Here is a 24,166-nt window from a genome sequence, read left to right on the forward strand (position 1 = left end):
AGCCAACGTTAGTGACACTTAACATTATCACTAACGTTGGACCAAGCTCATAAGTGGCCACGTTAGAGTCCACGTTAACCTAGTTAACGTGGCCTCTAACGTTAAGAAGGAAGGGGGGAAGCCAACGTTAGTGACATTCAACATTGTCAATAACGTTGGCCAAAACATATTAAGCCACGTTAACTCCCACGTTAACCTAGTTAACGTGGAAGCTAACGTGAAGGAACAAAGTGGTCGACAATGTTAGTGACACCCAACATTGTCACTAACGTTGGAAGAACACAAGCCCCCAATGAGCCACGTTGACTCCCACGTTAACCTAGTTAACGTGGAAGCTAACGTGAAGAAAGAAGGTGATCGCCAACGTTAGTGACACCCAACATTGTCACTAACATTGGAAGGAGCCACACATGCCACCATGAGCCACGTTAACTCCCACGTTAACTTAGTTAACGTGGAAGTTAATGTGGCACCTGACAGCCTGACCATGCCTTCTTCAAACATGCATAACTTGAGCCACAAAACTCCAAATGAGGTGATTCCAGTGGCATTGGAAAGTAGGATTCTAGAGCTTTCCAAGCATATATGGCACTACATAGTTGACACTAAATTTGAGGGAGAAAACCTGCCCCTAAAGTGTAATGATGAACATGGTATCAACCTGTATTAAGGTCAACTGACCTCTTCACCTTCCAAGAAGTGTAATTCGAGTTGTAGAGCTCCAAATAATGCGCTTCCAAGGACATTGGAAAGTAGACATCCAGGGCTTTCCAAAAATGTATAATAGTATGGGGTGGACACTAAGTTTGAGCTTCAGATACTGGTAATAATGAAGCCCTGATCGCTAGCATTATTGGCAATCAACATTTCCAGTAACGTTGGCATATATGCCAGCAACCATGTCCACTTCAAAGGAGCATAACTTGAGCTACAGAGGTCCAATTGAGGTGATTCTAGTTGCGTTAGAAAGCTGACATTCAGAGCTTTCCAATGATATATAATACTCTATAGTGGGCATGAAATTTAAGCACAAACAAGAGGCATCTTTTAAGCCCCAAAAACACCAACTGGGCAGCAAGTGCAACGTTAGCCACAATAACTTTAGCATTAACGCCACACTTGTAGCGTTAGTGTGGCTAACTTTAGCACTAATTTTAGCACCTGGACCTCAACTTAACTCACTTTTCTCTCAAGTCCACTTCAAAGCTCAAGCAAGCAAGCCCACAATTGTCAACCAAGGCCACAAGAAGCATCTATAATAGAAATTTTCATTTAAGTGTAATTTGCTTTTAATTTCATTTTGTAATTTAGGAGAGCCTATATAAAGGCCTTAGTTTTTACATTCAAGATATTGGGGAATTCTAGAAATATGAAGGAAGGGGGAGAGAGTGAAGACCAATTCGAACTTCTGTGAATTGGCACACTCCAAGGGGAGTGGGTCTTCGGACCCCTCCCTTCAACCACTCTTCTTCCTTTTCTCTTCTTTTCTTTTCTTAGTAGTAGTTTTTCTTTTAGTTGTAATTTTCATTTATGAATGTTAAATTTTCAATTTCAGTTTTTATCTTCATCTTTACTCTTCTGCACTTTCTTTCTTTTCTATTTTGGTAGAGCAATGATCAACTAACTCTTTTCATTGGGTTAGAGAGCTCTATTGTGATTCAATGGATTAAGTGTAGTTCTTATTCTTCTTCTTCTTTCTCTTCTCTTGATTTTACTTGAAAGCTTTCGATCTTCATCCAATTGGGTAGTTATCTTGGAAAAGAAACTATTCATACTTGGATCTCTTCTGAACCTTGGAAGAGGAATGAAGAGATCAAGCTAGAAATGCTTTCTCATGTTGGACCAAATTGGGGCTGGATGGATATGTGACTATAATCCTTCCAACACTTCATTTGGGAAATGCATGTGGTATAATCAGTGACCATACTTCATCTCTTCTCATGAGCAATTGACCAAGGAATTGGCTATTGATCAAGATTTGAGAGATTGAATTCCAAGAAATTGGAATTCGATCACTTAAGATTGCCAAGGAGATCAATGAGTGCATTGATTGAGGAAGAGATGAGAATGAACTTGATCCGGAGGATTGCAATATCTCTTGATCCCAATGTTCATTTTATTTTTAGTTCTTATATTTACGTTTCTTGCCATTTTACTTTTCTGCACTTTATTGCTTTCTTCACTTTTCTGTCAATTTACATTTCCTTGTTGCTCATCATCCAAATCTGAATCGTCTAACTAGGGTAATCAATTAACCATTGATTGCTTAATCCGTTAATCTCTGTGGGATTCGACCTCACTCTATTGTGAGTTTTACTTGACGACAATTCGGTACACTTTCCGAAGGGGAATTTGTTGCGAGACAAGTTTTCCGTGCATCAAGTTTATGGCGCCATTGCCGGGGATTAATTGTGATTAACAAACTACCGGTTGGTTGATGACCTAGATTAAGCATTTTCTTTTGTTTTGCTTTATTCATGTAATTGCTTTAGTTCTTTATTTTCAATGCTCTCTAACTGTTTGTGTTAATGCCTCACCAAGAATCCCTTGTTCGTGACAGCTTTGACTCTTGGTGATTTTGTTATTAATACAACAGTTCTTTACTCAGCTTCTTTCCAAATAAAATTGGCATATGATCACATTCTAAGTTTGGTGTTGCCCTGTAACAATCTGTTTTCAATCTTTCTGGATACTTGCATCCATTCTAAGAGAAAGTTTCACACTAAGTTTGGTGTGCCACTTATTTTTCTATGCAATGTATCCAGCAACACCACTTGTTTGTATAATAATAATGCCTTTGCTTCTTAGGCTTGCAGTGTTATCCTTAATTTTTGCTTGCTTAACCACATACATCACTTACATTTCAGTATGTAAGACGTTCATGACCCATCATAGATCCCACCACCACTGTTTTATTTGCTGCTTGAAGACAAACAATTAGTCTAAATTGGTGTGGGAAGGGAGAAAAGTAGGAGAAGAAGGGCAACAACAATAAAGATGAACTACAAGGTGGTAAAGTTCCTTTTTCCTCTTACTTATTTTCAGTACATTCAATTGCATGATTGTCTTCTAAGTTCTTTGTATGTATGTGTGCTTGTTCCTTGTAAATAAGCATGTCAATTCTGTCTTTTAAACTTTTTATTGATTAAGGCTGTGATTTCTAGTCTGAATGTCATTATTGCATCCTTACTTTGCTTACTTGTATGCTTGTCCCTTTTGAATCAAATGAAAGGAGAATGAGTGTTTTTAAAAGACCAGAGTAGAGTTCATACTATGAAATGAGTTCATGAGTTTGTGGTGTAGTCATAAGTTAGCTAAGTTGGTTCAACCACAAGGGTGGGAAGACAACTATCTGTCATGAATACTATGCTTGAGACACACCCCATGAGACTAGCTAAATAAGAAGAGCCTAATAAGAAAGAGGAAAAGAACAATGAAAGTGAAAAAAAAAATAAAAGAAAAAGAGTAAGCAATAAGGCTAGGCACCAAGGGTTTTAATCTTGAGGCAAGTGTCTGTGGTGCTCCTGTGTGAGGGATCTACTTGGATGAATAAGCTCTTAGGGGATCTACTCGGGATTATCAGCTGAAAGTCCACTATCAAGAGTAACCTTCACTACAGAGCATTTAGTAACCCAAAGAGGTGCTGGACACCAAGGTCTCAAGAAAAGAAAATAAATAAACTATATGCCTGTGGTGTGTATGTATGGGGGAGAGACTTGAGCAAGTAAGTCCTTAGGGGTGCTTCAACACCTAGCACCTTGAACCAACTGGTTTGGGAGTGTTGGCTGAAAGCTTATTTTAAAGAGTTGCCCCTTTACAGAGCATTTAGCTTAAGAACAAAAATAAGCCCTGAAATGACAATAAAAGGATCAATGAATAAAAGTCTCATGGGATGCAATCAAAGTGAGTGTTTTAGGACATGATAAAGGTCTGAAAGCCAGGAATGAACCTAAGTTGCTATGCATGAAACCACCATAAAACCAGGGACATGACTTCCACAAGAATGACTCATTTCTCTTGGCATTCCATTCATCATTCTCTTGTTCCAGTACTTGCTTAGGGACAAGCAAGCTTTAAGTTTGGTGTTGTGATGCCAGGGCATTTTGGCCAGTTTCACTGACCTTTTCTTTGCTGTTTTTAAGGTAGTTTCATGCATTTTCTTAGGAAATAAGCTAGTTTTGGGTAGATATTCACTTACATCTTGATTCAAACATACATTGTGCACTTTACATGATTTTATGAGGATTTTTTGCATGAATTATATGATAAATTGAATGATGCATGATCCCATGATTAAGAGCAAGACTTTGATGCACTTTGTTTGATTGATTTCAGGCCAAAAGAAGAAGAGAAGAGCCACGTTAGTGGCTACGTTAGTTACACTAACGTGGGCACTAACGTGGAAGGAAGGAAAGCCACAACGTTAGTGAGAAAAGTTAGTGGCATTAACTTTGAAGAAAGGAAATGGAGCTAACGTTAGTGACACTTAACATTATCACTAACGTTGGACCAAGCTCATGAGTGGCCACGTTAGAGTCCACGTTAACCTAGTTAACGTGGCCTCTAACGTTAAGAAGGAAGGGGGGAAGCCAACGTTAGTGACACTCAACATTGTCACTAATGTTGGCCAAAACACATTAAGCCACGTTAACTCCCACGTTAACCTAGTTAACGTGGAAGCTAACGTGAAGGAACAAAGTGGTCGATAACGTTAGTGACACCCAACATTGTCACTAACGTTGGAAGAACACAAGCCCCCAATGAGCCACGTTGACTCCCACGTTAACCTAGTTAACGTGGAAGCTAACGTGAAGAAAGAAGGTGATCGCCAACGTTAGTGACACCCAAAATTGTCACTAACGTTGGAAGGAGCCACACATGCCACCATGAGCCACGTTAACTTAGTTAACGTGGAAGTTAACGTGGCACCTGACAGCCTGACCATGCCTTCTTCAAACACGCATAACTTGAGCCACAAAACTCCAAATGAGGTTATTCCAGTGGCATTGGAAAGTAGGATTCCAGAGCTTTCCAAGAATATATGGCACTACATGGTTGACACTAAATTTGAGGGAGAAAACCTGCCCCTAAAGTGCAATGATGAACATGGTATCAACCTGTATTAAGGTCAACTGACCTCTTCACCTTCCAAGAAGTGTAACTCGAGTTGTAGAGCTCCAAATGATGCACTTCCAAAGGCATTGGAAAGTAGACATCCAGGACTTTCCAACATTGTATAATAGTATGGGGTGGACACTAAGTTTGAGCTTCAGAAACTGGCAATAATGAAGCCCTGATCGCTAGCGTTATTGGCAATCAACATTTCCAGTAACGTTGGCATATATGCCAGCAACCATGTCCACTTCAAAGGAGCATAACTTGAGCTACAGAGGTCCAATTGAGGTGATTCTAGTTGCGTTAGAAAGCTGACATTCAGAGCTTTCCAACGATATATAATACTTTATAGTGGGCATGAAATTTGAGCAAAAACAAGAGGCATCTTTTAAGCCCCAAAAACACCAACTGGGCAACAAGTGCAACGTTAGCCACAATAACTTTAGCACTAACGCCACACTTGTAGCGTTAGTGTGGCTAACTTTAGCACTAACTTTAGCACATGGACGTCAACTTAACTCACTTCTCTCTCAAGTCCACTTCAAAGCTCAAGCAAGCAAGCCCACAATTGTCAACCAAGGCCACAAGAAGCATCTAGAATAGGAATTTTCATTTAAGTGTAATTTGCTTTTAATTTTATTTTGTAATTTAGGAGAGCCTATATAAAGGCCTTAGTTTTTACATTCAAGATATTGGGGAATTCTGGAAATATGAAGGAAGGGGGAGAGAGTGAAGACCAATTCGAACTTCTGTGAATTGGCACACTCCAAGGGGAGTGGGTCTTCGGACCCCTCCCCTCAACCACTCTTCTTCCTTTTCTCTTCTTTTCTTTTCTTAGTAGTAGTTTTTCTTTTAGTTGTAATTTTCATTTATGAATGTTAAATTTTCAATTTCAGTTTTTATCTTCATCTTTACTCTTCTGCACTTTCTTTCTTTTCTATTTTGGTAGAGCAATGATCAACTAACTCTTTTCATTGGGTTAGAGAGCTCTATTGTGATTCAATGGATTAAGTGTAGTTCTTATTCTTCTTCTTCTTTCTCTTCTCTTGATTTTACTTGAAAGCTTTCGATCTTCATCCAATTGGGTAGTTATCTTGGAAAAGAAACTATTCATACTTGGATCTCTTCTGAACCTTGGAAGAGGAATAAAGAGATCAAGCTAGAAATGCTTTCTCATGCTGGACCAAATTGGGGGTGGATGGATATGTGACTATAATCCTTCCAACACTTCATTTGGGAAATGCATGTGGTATAATCAGTGACCATACTTCATCTCTTCTCATGAGCAATTGACCAAGGAATTGGCTATTGATCAAGATTTGAGAGATTGAATTTCAAGAAATTGGAATTCGATCACTTAAGATTGCCAAGGAGATCAATGAGTGCATTGATTGAGGAAGAGATGAGAATGAACTTGATCCGGAGGATTGCAATATCTCTTGATCCCAATGTTCATTTTATTTTTAGTTCTTATATTTACGTTTCTTGCCATTTTACTTTTCTGCACTTTATTGCTTTCTTCACTTTTCTGTCAATTTACATTTCCTTGTTGCTCATCATCCAAATCTGAATCGTCTAACTAGGGTAATCAATTAACCATTGATTGCTTAATCCGTTAATCTCTGTGGGATTCGACCTCACTCTATTGTGAGTTTTACTTGACGACAATTCGGTACACTTGCCGAAGGAGAATTTGTTGCGAGACAAGTTTTTCGTGCATCACAAACATATCAAGGCATCGAATAGAATTAAAGTGAATTAAAATCACCAATTTTAGGGCCTAAAAAGCATGTTTTCACATTTAGGCACAAATCAAGGGAGAATTGTAAAATCATGCTATTTCATTGAATAAATGTGAGAAAAGGTGATAAAATCTCCCAAATTAAGCACAAGATAAACCACAAAATTGGGGTTTATCATAGTGTAAACGAGATAAGTTTGCACGTATCTCGTTTACACTATAAACGAGATAAAAAATTTTATACATTTTCGTAATAAGTTTTAAAATTATTTATTTCAATAAATAAAATATTTATTTAATTTATTTAAATAAAAATTCTGATAAATTCTTAATAATAAATAAAAAATAATAAAAACAAAAATATTAGTTAAAAATAGAGTAAATAAAAAAAAGAAAAATAGTGCATTTTATGGATTTCAATTGTTTACTAACTCTCTTCTTTTCTTTTTTGTTTTCTTTTTGATATTAATTTTTTTTAAAAAAAAAATTTTATAGATCATTTTTATATATACCTTTTACTTTTTGATAAAATAATTAATAATAAATAATTTTTCTATATTTAAAAAGAATAAATACGGGGACTACTTTTTAATTGCTTAATTTAGTATTTTTATTATAAGATTATTTTTTATCTTTAAATTTTTGAAAAATTTAAGAAACTTAGGGTACGAAATATAAAATTAAAAAATAATTTAAAAAATTAAGTGACTAAAAAAATTGGCTTTAATTAAATTTAAAAGAAAAAAATTAGTACAATTTCTATTTTTCCTTCACTCCTTGTCTGCATTTTCTTTCCTTCCTTAGTGGTTCGTACACTAAGTCACTAACTAACAAGTTACAGTTACAAGTTTACAACACATCACTTCAAACTTCGCCAAACACCACCACCAGTTTGGCTTTGGCCCTCATTGCTCCAAATTCTCTATATTTTCTCTCTGTCTCTGTCTCTCTCTACAAGGGGAGACGGACCGCCATGGACGCCGCATCGACGCTCGTCTCCTGCCGAATCGATTCCTTCCCTCGCCGTCGCTCACTCTCACACCACCACCATTCGCCATCATGGAGCAGTAAGCTCCGTCCGCTTCGCCTCCACTCCAACCGTGTTTTCGTCGTCTCCGCGGAGGCTAAACAGGCTATAACTGCTCAATCGACCACCATCAACGATTCGTCGTCCAGGTCTCCTCCGCTGAGCAGTGCAGTCAATGGTTCGTCATCTAGGTTTACTCCGACTGGCAGCACCGTCAATGGTGGATCAACGGTGACACTTTTGATCCTGATCCTGATTTTCGGTTTTTTTTTTTTTTAATGTTTCCATTTTCTTTTTTTTTTTTTTCGAAGAAATAGTGAGATAAAGAACTTCGGATTGAAATCAGGATTTTTTAGGGGAAAAAAAGTTGAAAATAGTGAAAATAATAAACTAAAATTCTGTTTTCTGTCTTATCTCTTCCTTAACAAAATACTGAAAGTAGAAAAATACTAAAAATGAAATAAAGTTTTCGTTTTTGTTATTTAGTTCACAAAACCATGAAATCATGAACCAAGAGAAGTAATGCAGGAAATAAAAACATGAAAGCATGATTCAGTTATCTTTTTCTTTTTGCATGTCTTTTATTTTGATTGTTTATTGAGTCGATGGAACACTTGAGTTAACGACTATGAGTGTGTGGGTTTTGTTGGATGGCAGAGAATTGGAGATGTTTCAAAGGAGATAAAGCGAATGAGAGCACAAATGGAAGAAGACGAACAGTTAGCGACTCTGATGAGAGGCCTTCGTGGACAGAACCTGAAGGACTCATTGTTTGCTGCGGATGATGTTGAGCTACGTCTTGTTGAGGTGTTCAGAATTATCTGAATCTTATAGTATTTTATTTTAATTTATTATTATTATTATTATTATTTAAAATTTAGTGAACTTGTTTGTGATTACTAGCTGACAGCAGTTATGGACTTATGGTGCATTAACATTAATACATTAGCATCAAACTGATATGTATTTGCTTTAAAAATTGTTTTATGATATATTTGGAGTTTATCTCTATGTTGGCTGTCATTCCTTTATGCTCATTTTCATTTTAGTGTTTAATTTTTCCGTTTTTCCTTTTTGGATAAAGTGTGTGCCTTTTGTTTTTTATAAACGAGTATCAGATTCGATTGTAATTGGAACTTTGTATTCTGTATTGGTGTAGGTGGATGAAAGTAGTGAGTTTTTGCCTTTAGTGTATGATCCCCCAAGTATTTCTGCATATTGGGGAAAACGTCCACGTGCTGTTGCTACGCGCATTGTGCAGTTACTTTCTGTTGCTGGAGGTTTCCTTTCGCGCATTGCTTGGGATGTGATTAAGAAGAAGGTTAAGGAGGTGATTCCTTAATATCCAGAAAGGCTTCATAGCTTACTCTTTATTCCAGAGTGTTTTATTCCACTCTGTTTTATTTTTTTTTATGTTTAGTTTTTTAAATAATAAAAACTAAGAAGTGCGCTTTTATGAAATGACTGAATGAGTTATTTTATAATTATTTTAACTTCATACAAAAGTAGTTTACTAGTTGGTACTGTAGAACCTAGGGCTTGAACATGTATCTCTGTGTGGGTATACGTGTCGCTTTCCATATATTCCTATCTACTTTTTACAATGCAACTTGAGTTTACATTGTGAATTTGTGATTATTTATTTTTGCTCTTTCCGATTTTCTATAACCAGAACGAAGTTGCTAGAGCAATTGAATTGCGTGAAATTGTTACATCTTTGGGTCCAGCGTACATAAAACTTGGGCAAGCATTGAGCATTAGACCTGATATACTATCACCTGTAGCAATGACAGAACTGCAGAAACTTTGTGATAAAGTAAGCTTGTTGCTCTTGCTCCCTTTGCTTCATTTCACCATTCTGCATAATCCATCTCTAATGAATTAGTTCAGAGGGATTATGTGAGTCTGAGAAAAGTTCATAATTTGATATGCAGACTAGTGTGATTTATTGATTAATATATGTTTTTCTCCATATACATAGTGTTCATTTTTCAATTTTGTTTATAAAAGCAAAATTTAATGTGGTCCATGTACACTCAATTGTTTATTAGTAATTCTTGTTGTGTGGTGCTGTTTTGAAGTTTTCAGCTTGGCATGAAGCTACTGTAAAGTGATGGGACCAAATTAAAATTAGTGTTGGGTTCAAAATAAATAAATAAAAATAAATTTGGTCTGTCCCTGTAAGTGACACTCATTTTTTCTTAGTTGCTCCTTATATTTCACAATAAAGAAGTTTCATATTATCACAAATAGGAATCAAAATTATATTTCCTATTTATTTTAGAAAAATGAAACAGTTGCGCTGGTTGCATCTAATATTTTTCTTCTATTTTCATAAGCAGTTTACTGGGCCGTTTTCTTTGTCTAAATTAGAATCATGATCCAACATACAAGAATTAATTTTGAAATTGTAAATAGTGAAAATTATTAGCAGTTACACAATGACATTATGATTTCTAATACTGAAATATTCCTTTTGCTAAGGTTTGTTTTCTTTTTTGATGGGGTTGTGGGGGAATTCTGTAAATGTCAAGGTTCCTTCATTTCCAGATGATATAGCTATGGCTCTAATTGAGGAGGAGCTTGGTCAACCATGGCAAAATATCTATTCTGAACTATCAACATCTCCCATTGCTGCTGGTAGCTCTCCAGACAACCAATTAGTTATAGTAATTTCATTGTAGAAAAAGTATAGTCTCTCTTTGCTAGTTTTTTAAGTTCATTTATCAAGAGGTATTAATTCTTTTGTTAAATCCTTGCAGCTTCTCTTGGACAGGTATATAAGGGCCGCCTAAGGGAAAACGGGGACTTGGTGGCTGTTAAAGTACAAAGACCTTTTGTTCTTGAGACAGTCACAATTGACTTATTCATTATTAGGAAGCTAGGTTTGGCTCTTCGAAAGTTTCCACAGGTAAGTTTAATTATTGTGAGGAGAGACTTGAAGTTGTATTTGTCAATTGAAACTGAATTAATTTGAACATTTAAATAGTGATGTTGGTAATGCAAGCTAATTGCTTATTACAAATGTCCTCCATACCCAAAATAAACTTTCTTATAAGGACCAAAACCAAAACACGGGTATTTTATAGAGAACAAAAATTTTATTTAAGCCTTTATTTTATTATTTTGTACATTATAGGTCTCAATAGACGTCGTTGGGTTGGTTGATGAGTGGGCTGCTCGATTCTTTGAAGAGCTAGACTATGTGAATGAAGGTGAAAATGGAAATCGTTTTGCTGAAATGATGAGGAAAGACCTACCACAGGTAAGGATGATTACTTGAAGTTAATTTTTGCCGGCTCTCTATATTTTCCCCTTGTTTTTTATATATTAAAGAAAAATGAATTGCATATATAACATGGTTGATATTTCCACAATCTAAGTTTGGTTTTGATTCAAGTATGATATATGGGTAAATCAGATGGTTGAATGAGAGGTAACCATTCTTTTTCAGTACAACAATTATCCTAGCTCATGAGACAAGATTGTCTCACGGAATGTAACACACTGCAGACCAAATGAAGTTTTATAGGTCCCCAAGGACCAAGTAACACCCACTGAAACAACAAAAGCAAGGGGAATAAATATATTTAGATAGAAGACAATGCATTAGATTAATGTGACTTGAAGACTGAATAAAAGAAACCCTTCCTGCCATCTAAGTTTCTAGTAAGTTTCTTACACTAGGGAAGAAACTTAAAGTTGTCTCCCAGAATGAGACCAAAGAGTACAAGGAGGTTATTTAAAATCTTAACTTCCCATTCCAGTAAAATATGAATGCATGTACTACAGAGTTTTGCTTTTATTTCCAAGTGACACTGAGCAATTAACTAAAAAAGATAAAATAGCTATAAGAAAAGCATCCATGTGTATGCTTGATGGGGAGAATATTTATTTATTTCCTATGTTTTCCTAGAGATGTTTGAACTGTTTATGGATATGAAGTGTGGATATAGCTATACATGCATACATGGTGGAATGCTGTAGTGGGTAGATGATTCTTTTGGAGTTTTAGTCTGTTATTGTTTTCTCTGTGTGTAGTCTGCCATCCGAATTGAAGTTGTCTTTTATGTGGTGGCATAAAAGTTACCGATAGAAAGTAAGGCTGAGTTTTATCATATATCATAATAAATTCATAATGTGATTTTATTTGAGGATGTAATCCAAAACACTACCCTAATCACCAAAGCCCTAGATAGTGGATACATATATGCCTAACAAATGGGTGATCAAACTGAGAATGTAAGGTTAGATTTTTTGTAACTAAGATATTTTTCTACATTGTTTATATGTAAAATGTTTTCGTCAATATTTATTTACGTATAATGTTTCATAAATTTGAAGAAACACAATAAACGTGCCTATGTTCATAACAGGCTTGTCAAAAGTTTTATCATATGTGGGAATTCTAGCCGAATACTTTTTACATGAATGGTCACTAGATCTCGGCTACTTCTTCTGATAGTTCTAGTTTCAGGTTGTGATACCAAGAACCTACAATAAATATACATCAAGGAGGGTTCTTACTACAGAGTGGATTGACGGAGAGAAGTTGTCACAAAGCACGGAAAGCGATGTTGGAGAGCTAGTTAATGTTGGAGTCATCTGTTATCTAAAGCAGGTAGTTTCACTTTTTTTTATTTTTTATCTTTTTGGTTTAAAAAGAATTATAGAATGTTTTATTTTATTGCTTTTGATGTCAATTCCAATCATATTGTTATATCTCTGAACCCTTTACTGAAAATAAAATATTTAATGTAAAAATTATGCATTAATGAACATGTGATTGTATAATAAAATGTTGATGAAAATGTATGTGGTATAGTATTAGAAGAGTTCTTCTAGGAATAATTGATGTAAGTAATTACTACATATTTATCTCTTCATTTTTATTTTATTTCAGCTGCTTGATACTGGATTTTTTCATGCTGATCCACACCCGGGAAATTTGATCCGCACTCCAGATGGAAAGCTCGCTATACTTGACTTTGGTAAGAACATCTTTTTTTGAGTATCTGAATATTGTATAGTTGTAGATTATTTTTCTCATAAGATGCCAACATTATAGAAATAGGTGTGGCTTTTACTTTATGAAATATATGTTGAAAATGTGAACTAATTTGGCTTTTAAGAACCACCACCGCAACAAGGCCTTGTTCCACACTAGGAGAGATTGGCTACATGGATCAGACAATGCCATTGTGTCTTGTCATGAATTATTTATAAACAAAACATATTTATGCTTAATTCTCTTTGATAAGCTCATTATGGAGTTGTATTTCACATAATACTGTTGCAGAACCAATTTTCCTCGGACTCCATGTTATAGGACACTATGTTATCATTTGATTTATGTAACTAATTCAAGATGGAAAGATATCATTTTGAGAATTTAAAGATGGAATAGTGAGAATAGTATTTTTCCGTATCATACATATTAATATTATTTTTTTTTTTTTGAGAAAGGGGGTGGTCGATGTTCTTGTTAAGGGTATGTTTGGGTGGGGAGGTAAGTGGAGCCACTAATGTGGTAATGAAGCTTTCTTTTCTTAATCATAGCTTTTTTTGGTTTCTCACCTGAATATTATAGCTATGATGTATTTGGAATAATTTTTGAACATGTGTATCTCCTGTTCCATGGTTCATTATATTGCCTTAATCCTTCATGCTACTCTTTATATATGCAAGTAGATGTTTCAATATGTGAATCATTGTGGTAAATGATCAAATTATTTTCTTGCACCTAGGGCTTGTTACAAAATTGACTGATGATCAAAAGTATGGAATGATTGAAGCAATTTCTCATCTCATCCATCGGGATTACCCAGCTATAGTTAAAGACTTTGTTAAACTCGGTTTCATTCCTGATGGCATCAATTTAGAGCCAATCTTGCCAGTTTTAGCCAAGGTCTTCGATCAGGCCTTAGAAGGTGGAGGAGCAAAGAACATCAATTTTCAAGAGCTTGCATCAGATTTGGCTCAGATTACCTTTGATTATCCATTTAGGATACCCCCATACTTTGCCCTGATAATTAGGGCTATTGGGGTGCTAGAGGGGATTGCCTTAGTAGGAAATTCGGATTTTGCCATTGTTGATGAGGCCTACCCTTATATTGCTCAGGTATAATCTTCTGCTTAGTGACTCTTTTGACATAAAGGGTGGATATCTTTTCCATTTGCATGTGTCCTAGTTCTAGAGCACGCACAAATTTCGAATGGAGCACATTGAAGGAATGATCATGTTAATATTATGGAATTCATCGAATTTGATTTCGTTACAACCATCATGGATGGAAGTTATTTACTGAAACAAAATTGGAATTTGACAGTTTGGTTAATAGCTTTGAATGCTAAACCAATAGGATTTTCTGTTACTGGTGACTTAGCTTGTCCTATTGCTACATTAGATTCTTCTGATTAATCTATACTGATGTCCATCGTTTCATTGATAGAGGCTCCTTACGGATGAATCCCCTCGGCTAAGGAATGCTTTACGTTACACTATATATGGTAAATCTGGAGTTTTTGATGCTGAAAGATTTATTGATGTCATGCAAGCCTTTGAGAATTTTATTACTGCTGCCAAAAGTGGAGGTGGAGAGAGTCTGAATGGGGAAATGGCTGAACTTGGGGTGCTTACTAGTCAATCACAGGTTCTATTGCCCGGTTTCCAGTCTGCAATTCCTCAATCACAGCAGCCACTGCAAACAAGGGCAGCTTTGGCCTTTTTGCTGTCTGATAGGGGAAACTTTTTCCGAGAATTTCTTCTGGATGAGGTACTCTCTCTATAAGTATTTAAGAAGCTTTTGTTATAACTTCTATCTTATAACTTCTTATAACTTCAAATGACTTTTTAAGATGCAAATTGATTTAATTATTCTTTGCATTTTAGACCCAAGTACCAGATATCCCTTCCTCTTCCAACCATGTTTATTAAACAAGTGTGCTAAATGGCGTGATATACAAATTACTTGAAATTAATAGTATTGGATGTATTAAGTTGTTGCATATCTTTGTATAACTGGCGGAAATCAAGGGAGCTAAATGGTAGAAATCATCTGGCGATTTTGCGGATAGGTTTCATGTTATTTCTCTATGCTTAAAAGATATTTCTTCTAGGGAAGAAATAATTATTTCCAAACATATGATTCCTTAACCATTTGATAAATGAATTCGAAACAAATGAAATTAGATTATTAATAGGGTCGTTAACTTTTAGCAAGGTCAGCTAACCCGCCCTATATCAATGTCTTACCAAGCCTCTTGTGGTCTTTTAGCATGTTAGAAGTTTTAGATTAGTAATGACAAGGGTCCATCTGGTGCCCAGTTGCCTCATTATAATTTTCATCAGGGGAACGAACCTCTGGTATTTAAATGGATACAGTTTCTATCCAAAATTTAATAAAAAAGAAAAATAAAATACCAATTACATGGATAGTTACTTGGAAAAAGGGGGCATGTTAGAATATGTGTGAATAAATGAGTTATGATATTATATCCTTATAGGATCCGTTACGATACGATAGTATTGTGTATATCCTGTGATTATGTATTGAATCCCCTTTTCTCTCATCTCACATTAAACAGGACAAAATGTCAACACTTGAATGCATTGAATCTGTAAATATTTCAAAATATATAATTTGATTGTGCAAATCTTATGCTTGCTTAGTTAAATCTAATTAGCATTTTAATTGATGATGACAAATTTATGTTTAATGAAACATTAGCAGGGCTCTTAATCCCGGGATGTAATCTAATCTCGTGTAGTGGTAACTATTTATTATAATATATGAAAGGAGAGACCAAAGTAGTGTTTAAGAAGCTAATGATACCAAAGATTTTACATTTTCTATGAATTTGCCATGTCAACACTAAACTTAGTTTGTTGCAACATAGAGAAAAGAATCTATCTATATAATCACATTTAGAATATCATAGTAAAAAGCATTTATGCAACTAACCTATCATCAATTTTATAATTTCTCACATTAAATTCTTCAATTATATGAAAGAAATTATATTATAGAAGATATTAGTTCATATCAAAGGTCTAAATTCTAATATTGCATGTTCTATTTGTTGAGTAAATTTTATATACATATGAAAATCATATGAAAGAAGAAATCAAAGTAGTACCAAAGTAAGCAAATGATACTTAAGCTTTATGTAACCAACCTATCATCAATTTCATAATTTCTCACATTAAATTCTTCAATTATATGAGAAATTATATTATAGAAGATATTAGTTCATATCAAAGGTCTAAATTCTAATATTGCATGTTCTATTTGTTGAGTAAATTTTATATACATATGAAAATCATATGAAAGAAGAAATCAAAGTAGTACCAAAGTAAGCAAATGATACTTAAGCTTTATGTAACCAACCTATCATCAATTTCATAATTTCTCACATTAAATTCTTCAGATAAAAGGAAATCAACAAATGTTTAAATAGTTGACCTGAAACTCTGCAAATAGCTGAACTTGAAAATGAAATAAAAATAATTAGTTGTGACTTTATTTTTTATTATGCTTGAAATCTTGTTTTATTGATGTTCCTCTCCTGCTCAATTTGATTTGTCATTGTTTGACCCTTTTCTGTAACTTTATTCTGGTTCATTGGCTGCAATGCAACCAGATGATTGATTTTTGCTTGGCAGTGGCTAGTGTTGAATAACATCCCTTATACATAATAAATACTTGATAGGAGTCAAGTAGCCAACTTGGATCATCAATTCCTCTTACCCTGAACTAAAAGAGGCTTCTTGTGGTCCAAAAGGCTTATATAATATTTTCATCTCATTTACATTTATTTTTCATATCATGCTGTTTTTTAGGTGATTCATTGCATATTGTTTGTCAGCGCCATGATGAACTATTTGCTATATTTTGTGAAATTTGTCATATTTATGGGTAGTTTGAATCAGTGCTACTTTCTGACTTCTGTGCATTTGGTGATCCACGTATTGCCTGTGAATTCAGATTGTCAAAGGCATTGATGCACTTACAAGAGAACAACTCGTAAGAATAATATCCCCACTCGGATTTCAGAATGCGGCCCCGGTTTTCAGTATGGTACCTACTATTGGACCCTTTAAGACGACAGCACTTATACCCACCATAACCGAAGAGGATGAAGTCATACTGAATAATGTCCAGAAAGTGGTGGAGTTCTTGACTGCTGGAAGCTCACTATCAAGGACGTCTGGTCAGGTAATGAATAATGAATTTCACCATTGAGAACTTTGTTGTGAGCCTTTTGTTTTTTCTCTCTTAATAGACAAGTATATTGTTTTCAAAAATGTTATCAACACTATAAATCACCCACAAAATGAGTCATTACGTATTTGTTTATATTTAGGGTCTCATTCACAATTTTCCAACAGTGATTTTGACCAAAATAATCAAACTTCTCACCGGGAAAATCAACTTTTTTGTAGCTGAATATTCAAACTTTTTTCATAATAGCATAATCAAACTTTTTATGAACACTAATCAGCAACCATTATACTTTTTATTCATATGTTGATTATGAATATATATCTACTTAATTGTATTATTTATTAAATTTGATTATAAAGATGATTATGTAGTCATTTCGTATTCTTATGTATTCCTATACGGGTGGGTGGATGGCTGATTGATGGTTGATTTTTTGTTTATAGATAGCATTGATTTTTCCCTCAACTAAAAATAGTCCAAAGCATGTTTAGATCTTGGATTACTAATTGAATTCGTCGATATTCCATTATGATGAATCAAAATCTAAATCAATTATGTAGTTTTTTAGATGATTGGTTTTACCCCTAACCAAGACTTCATAATCGATTATGGGTCAAAAATCAATTATATGACACAATTTTTCACTTGTCCAATTTAGTTATTGATTATGGGTGTCAATATATTTAAAAAAGAAAATTATCAAATAGTTTTAATTACCAATTCGGTACTTGAAAGATTCGGACCTGACAAAAAAGTTCCTGAAAGATGTTATCGACAAAATAGCTCCTGAATGATTTGAAAATGCGACAAAAATAATTATTTATTGTCTCTTTTGGTGTCTAACACAATCAATTTAATTATTCATTGTCTTTTTTGTTTTGGGGGGATGGCAACAGGTACTCAATGTCCCTCAGATTATCCAAGACCTGCTCCCTGTGTTGCCCGGCATCTCGGCTAAAGTGCTTCCTGAAATTGTTAGCAGATTATCTTCTCGGGTATTAGCACGATTGATACGTGATTCCTTTTTGTAAGAGAACTCTATCAACCTCACCTTAAGGCCCCGCAATTGTGTATATTATGACAGACTGTACAAAACACTATACATGTGTATAAGTAACCCAATATTTCATATATCTCTTGCTCTTGGTTGCTGAAAGCTATTTGTAAGACACTCACCAAATCTTCTATACTGAATCATTTTTAATATATAGATAGGGGAAGCATCCCACATAGTTCTCATGATAGAAATCATAGAATGATATGCTGCAAGATTTATTACTCAGTGTATCGAAGTACCCACAACTAGAATCAAAATTTGAAAGGGTACTATCTATCTGTAATTATTCGTTTGTATATTCTATTCTGTATCATATTGTACTCCTTCATTAATGGAAAGTGTATTTCATCTCTAGCTGCACAGGTGTCGGTGATAAATTAGTTAGACTTGTAAATCTAATATCCTATTGCAGTTGAATTTATTTAAATGCATTAATAATTTTGGAGCTGCTAAATAATGTCCCAATTGAAAAATGCTAAGTGTATATCAAAATTAGTTGTCATGTATTTGTATATAAGTATATTTGTAATTTCATTTATTTTTAATGTATATTTTGTATTTTATTGTATATTTTATATTAATGATTAATTTTAGTATATACTAATGCATGATTGATCCCAATTATGGTAAAATTCCTAGTGAACTTATATCCAAAGTTGGGATGGAATCATCTAATATTAAATTATTTAGATTATTGAGTTAATTTCTGAAAGGAGTCATCAAATCGAGTTCATTTGATTCTAGATTTAACCTTTCACGATTTTTCTCATCTTCATCTTCACAATTATTTTTCGATTTTGATCCTGGTGCTCCATCATTCTTCTTTTTGTTGCGATAATTCTATCTCTTCACTTGATGAGAATGCGTTTGCTTCTTCACCTTTGTTCTCGTTAGAAGCATGCAGTTTTGATCACGAGTTCGGAGAAGTTGTTTAGAATTGCTTCAACCAGATCCGGACATTGAGCCAGAGAAATTTGAAAATTGCCAATGTGTCAACAATGTGGTAAGTACGTGGATTCTTAATTCGGTTTCCAAAGAGATTGCTACATCTCTAGGTTACATGGATTCTGCTCAAGAATTGTGGAATGACCTCAAAGAACGAATTCAACATGGTAATGACCTGTGTGTGTTCGAGTTGAAGTGAGAATTAATGAATCTTCACTAAGGAGCTCTATCAATGTCTCAGTACTTTACCAAGTTTAAAGTTCTTTGGGAAGAACTGAACTCATATCGACCTGTATATTATAACTGTGAAAATGCTCGTGCATTGCAAGATTTCCTCCAAGCTGAGTATGTGCACTGTTTCTTGATAGGTTTAGATGAATCCTACTCTCAAATTCGTGGTTAGATCCTTCTCATGGATCCTCTACGCAATTAACAACTCAAGAAGAAAAACATCGAGCTATTGGAGCTTCCTCCTCTCACCAGGTAGCTTTCTTTTCCAGAAACCCACAATCTCTTCAGACTCAAGGTAAAGGTAGAGGTTCAATGCGAGAAGATAAGCCTCTTTGCTTTCATTGTGGATTCTATGGACATTTGGATTTCCACCAAACTATGGCAAAGGAGAGGAGTGAAACCTTTTGTACATCATGTTTCAACACCTTAGAGTCAAGATCAGATATCAATTCAGCCACACAGCTTTCTCCTACATAGAATCAACAACTCCTTAGTTTGTTGAATAATCTGAGTATTCAAGAGATTCCATTAAATGCCTCTATAGAGATCAACACCCCATCAGGTATTGTTCTCAACACCTCAATATCAAGGTCAAATTTATCCTAAGATGCTTGGATCCTAGATAGTGGAGCAACCATTCACATTGCATGTGATTTGTCGCTTTTTTCTTCAATTCACACTTCAAGAAAATTCTTAGTCTCTTTACCAACCGGTGAACGTTTCTATGCAAATTTCATAGGGGCAGTTGTTTTGAACCATCACATTTCTCTCTAAAATGTTCTATATATACCAGCTTTTTGTGTAAATTTACTATCGGTTTCATCTTTCTTATCCAACACTACACTCACTCTGACTATTGGCTCAAGGTACTTTACTGTTCAGGACAATTCCACATTGAAGAGGATTGGGAAGGGTGATTTGCATCAAGGACTATACATCCTAAAACATCATCCCCAACATATTGCTCAAAGCTGGTGAAATCACCAAATCTTTCAAGATCTAATTCTGATATTTTTTCAATAAATTTGTGCAGATCACAACTGTTGAACACTCTCTTAGGTCATGTTTCATCTGAAATTCTGCATCATTTAGATAATACTCTCCAATTACAAAATAAAGCTGATTGCAGTGGTTGTGAGGCATGCCCACTTACAAAGTTTCGGAAACTTCCTTTTGATTCCTACAATAATTTGTCTTCAAATTCCTTTGACCTTGTTCATTATTATGTGTGGAGACCTTACCATATTCCAACTTATAATGGAAAAAGATTTTTCTTGACCATTGTTGATGATGCTACAACTTGTTTAAAGAATTTCTATTCCTTAACAGAAACTCACTTTAGCATGAATCTTAAGTGTTTCAGATCAGACAATGCAAAAGAACTTGCACTCACAGATTTCTTGCAACAAAAGGGAGCTCTCCACCAATTCTCATGTCCATACAGACCACAACAAAATGCCGTGGTAGAAACGAAAACACTAACACCTTCTTAATGTGGCTCGAGCTCTCTACTTTCAAGCTAAACTGCCCATCTCTTTTTAGGGAGAGTGCATCACCACTGCTGCCTTCCTTATCAATAGAACCCCAAGTCCCTTACTAAACCTGAGGTCTCCATTCGAACTACTATTCAACAAAGCTTCCAACTATGATAGTTTGAGAAACTTTGACTTTTAGCCTATGCAGCGACTAAATCAAGTTCCAGAACCAAGTTCTGCTCCCGACCAGTCCCATCAATCTTCCTTGGATATCCCCTTGGATACAAGGGGTTACAAACTATACAACCTTGATACCAAACAATTTTTTGTCTATAGGGATATGATTTTCCATGAACATGTCATGCCCTTCAGCAATTCCCCACACCTTTAGCCCCACAATGACCTGTTTGCAGATTTTTTTCTACCTGCTCCAGCCCTACACGCTCCAGCACAAGACCCTACACCCAAAGATTCCTTTACAATTCCAGCACCTATCCAAACTTCTATAGCACCATATACTACTTCCAACATTCCTTCAATCCCACCACCGCCCCAAAAATCCTCTAGAAACCGTTACCCTCTAGCATACCTCACTGATTATATATGCCTTACCAGCACACCTTACCCTCTTTCCAATTTCATCAGTAACCATAGGCTTAGTTCAAATTATCACCACTTTCTTGCCTAAGCTAATGCCATATTTGAACCGCAATTTTACCATCAAGCATGCACTTCCCTAAATGGAGACAAGCTATGCAAGATGAATTAGATGCACTTGAGGCCAACAATACATGGGAAATGCTACCTCAACCCAAAGGTAAATGTGCAATTGGTTGTAGATGGGTTTATAAGGCTAAAATTAAAGCTGATAGGTCTCTTGAGAGATACAAGGCATGGTTGGTTATAAAAGGATACACACAACAAGCTTGGTTAGATTTCAGAGATACTTTCAGTCCCGTGGCAAAAATAACAACAGTGAGAGTCCTACTTACTGTTGCTGCCGTAAAGAATTGGAGCCTACTTCAGTTGGACATTAACAATGCCTTCCTCAATGGCGATTGAATGGTGAGGTGTATATAGACTTGCCTCTCAGCCATCTACAGTGAAATCAAGGTTTGGTTTGCAAGCTAAGTGGATCCCTCTATGGTTTAAGACAGGCTTCGAGACAATGGGTTACAAAATTTTGTACAACCCTGACGGATCACAACTTCAATCAATGTAAACAAGACTACTCTCTTTTTTCTATTGGAAGTGGTGATTCAACTACATTCTTGATCGTATATGTTGATGATATCATCATAGCTGGGCCAACACAAGCATCAGTGAATGCAGTGAAGGACAGTCTTCAAGCTATCTTCAACTTAAAGATCTTACGTAACCTTAAATTTTTCTTGGGCTTGGAGTTGGCAAGATCGAAGCAAGGCATATCTTTATCTCAAAGAAAATATATTCTCTCTTATGGAAGATACAAGCTATGTCGATTGTAAGCCCGCAAATATACCCATGAAAGCTAACCTTAAGCTTCGAGCTGCAAAGGGTAAGTCAGTGCCAGACCCGTCTGCCTATCGTAGACTTGTGGGGAGGTTAATGTACCTCACCATATCCAGACCGGACATCACTTTTGCTGTTGTGAAGCTTGTACAATACATGTCTGATCCTAGAATGCCATATTTAAATGCTGTTCATCACGTGTTGCACTATTTGAAAGAATCACATGGGTAGGGGCAGTTGTTTTGACACTCGAAGATCCACTACGGGTTGTTGCACCTTTCTGGGAGATTCTCTTGTGTCTTGGATGAGTAAGAAGCAAGATGTGGTTTCTCGAAGCTCTATGTAAGCTGAATATAGGGCGTTGGCAAATGCATCGTGTGAGATTATCTCTGTCATTGCACTCCTTAAGTTCATGAATGTCGAAGTCAACTCTGCCATGTTAATTTGTGACAACATTTCTTCCATCCAAATGGCCACAAATCTAGCCCTGCATGAGCACTCTAAGCATGTAAAAATTGATTGTCACTTCATCAGAAAAAAAAATTGCAGCAGAAACTGTCAAACTCGTGCATGTATATATATATATGACTTCACAATTGATTTGTTTAATGATTGAATCATTCTCCATATTACTTTGTATTCATCTAACAACAAAGAAATGTTAAAGCACTTATCGAATAAATAAATGACAATATTAGGGGTAATTTGTAACATCCCATAATTTTTTAAAAATTTAAATAGGAATAAATTATGGTTTATCTTATTAAGTTTGAATTTTATATTTTGAGAAATTATTTTACTAAAATTTAATTAATTTTATAATTATTGAAATTTAAATTAATTATGATTTATTCTATTAGTTTAAACTATTTATTAGAAAGTATTTTAATAGGAAAAATTAAATTAATTTTTTATAATTATTATTATCATTTGAGTTTAGATCAATTAAAATTATTATATAATTTTGCTATTATAAGATATTTTACATAATTAATTTTTTGATAACCAGAGTTTAAATTAATTAGGATCTTTTTACAATTTTTATTATGCTGAGATATTTTGAGAAAAGATAATAATAATAATAATAATAATAATAATAATAATAAAGTTTAATTATTCTACAGGTCCCTATAGTTTTACCGAATTTTCAATTAAGTCCCTATACTTTTTTTCTTTTCAATTGGGTCCCTATACGTTATTTTTGTTTTTAATTTAGTCCCTACCGTCACAAATCTGTTTAAAATAACAGAATATTATGTTAAAAAACCGAATATTCTTATAATTAGATTAAAATAATTAATTAAGATCTCTCCTATTTTTTTAAAATACCAATAGTACCCTTTACATTTTCTCCCCAAATTAAAAAATCCTAACCAGCCCTAAGTTAGTTTCCTAAGATCCAAATTGAGTTTCTCCTCCGTCGCACTCTGCTGCCGTCTTCCGTGGCGTCGTCCTTGTCCGTCGTTGGGTGGTCATCGTCCGTCTGCATCGTCCACGGGTCCACGGTCCACGGGTGCTCTGCTCCGCTTGTCTGCCTTGCCCATTGCATCGCCTCGTCTCGCCTTGTCTCACCGCGCCTCGCCTCGAATCGCCGATGTTCAACTCCGTCTTGCTTCCTAGATTGGCTCTACAACAACGTGTGACTGCTAAAAAATTATGGTAGCGATTAAAATGGGGATTAAAATGGGGATGAAGCAGCAGGAAGAGTATGATGGCGATGGTGCTGCTGCTGTTTATTCCACACCGAAAATGGTTTTTGCTTACTATGTCACTGGTCATGAATTTGGCCACGCAACTCGTGTTGCGAAGGTAACCTCTCATTTCTCATCCTCATTCTCATGTCATTGTCGTTCATGA

General features: G+C 35.2%; 1 protein-coding gene and 1 long non-coding RNA gene across 2 annotated transcripts; both read left to right on the plus strand.

Moving 5' to 3' along the window:
- Positions 1-7,624: 7,624 nt before the first annotated feature.
- Positions 7,625-18,521, plus strand: LOC112727462 (uncharacterized). The gene is made up of 13 exons (XM_025777199.3): positions 7,625-8,114; positions 8,541-8,690; positions 9,043-9,213; positions 9,556-9,699; positions 10,418-10,523; positions 10,646-10,794; positions 11,023-11,148; positions 12,361-12,504; positions 12,787-12,874; positions 13,631-14,004; positions 14,336-14,659; positions 16,871-17,101; positions 18,007-18,521. Exons 1-13 carry the CDS (start codon positions 7,830-7,832, stop codon positions 18,139-18,141), a joined length of 2,427 nt encoding a protein of 808 aa, XP_025632984.1. The 5' UTR covers positions 7,625-7,829; the 3' UTR covers positions 18,142-18,521.
- A 372-nt stretch (positions 18,522-18,893) lies between these two features.
- On the plus strand, positions 18,894-23,013 carry LOC140177042 (uncharacterized). The gene is made up of 3 exons (XR_011868552.1): positions 18,894-19,170; positions 19,481-19,905; positions 20,210-23,013. It is a non-coding gene; the product is annotated as an uncharacterized lncRNA (long non-coding RNA).
- Positions 23,014-24,166: the final 1,153 nt, after the last annotated feature.

This window comes from Arachis hypogaea, chromosome 12 (assembly GCF_003086295.3).
Source record: "Arachis hypogaea cultivar Tifrunner chromosome 12, arahy.Tifrunner.gnm2.J5K5, whole genome shotgun sequence".
Taxonomy (NCBI): domain Eukaryota; kingdom Viridiplantae; phylum Streptophyta; class Magnoliopsida; order Fabales; family Fabaceae; genus Arachis; species Arachis hypogaea.

Bases quoted from the DNA above. Each gene is read 5' to 3' on its own strand.
- LOC112727462 (XM_025777199.3), top strand. From the start codon at position 7,830: ATGGACGCCGCATCGACGCTCGTCTCCTGCCGAATCGATTCCTTCCCT. The intron at 10,795-11,022 runs GTAAGTTTAATT...TGTACATTATAG, and splicing joins CTCTTCGAAAGTTTCCACAG to GTCTCAATAGACGTCGTTGG. The intron at 11,149-12,360 runs GTAAGGATGATT...TTCTAGTTTCAG, and splicing joins TGAGGAAAGACCTACCACAG to GTTGTGATACCAAGAACCTA.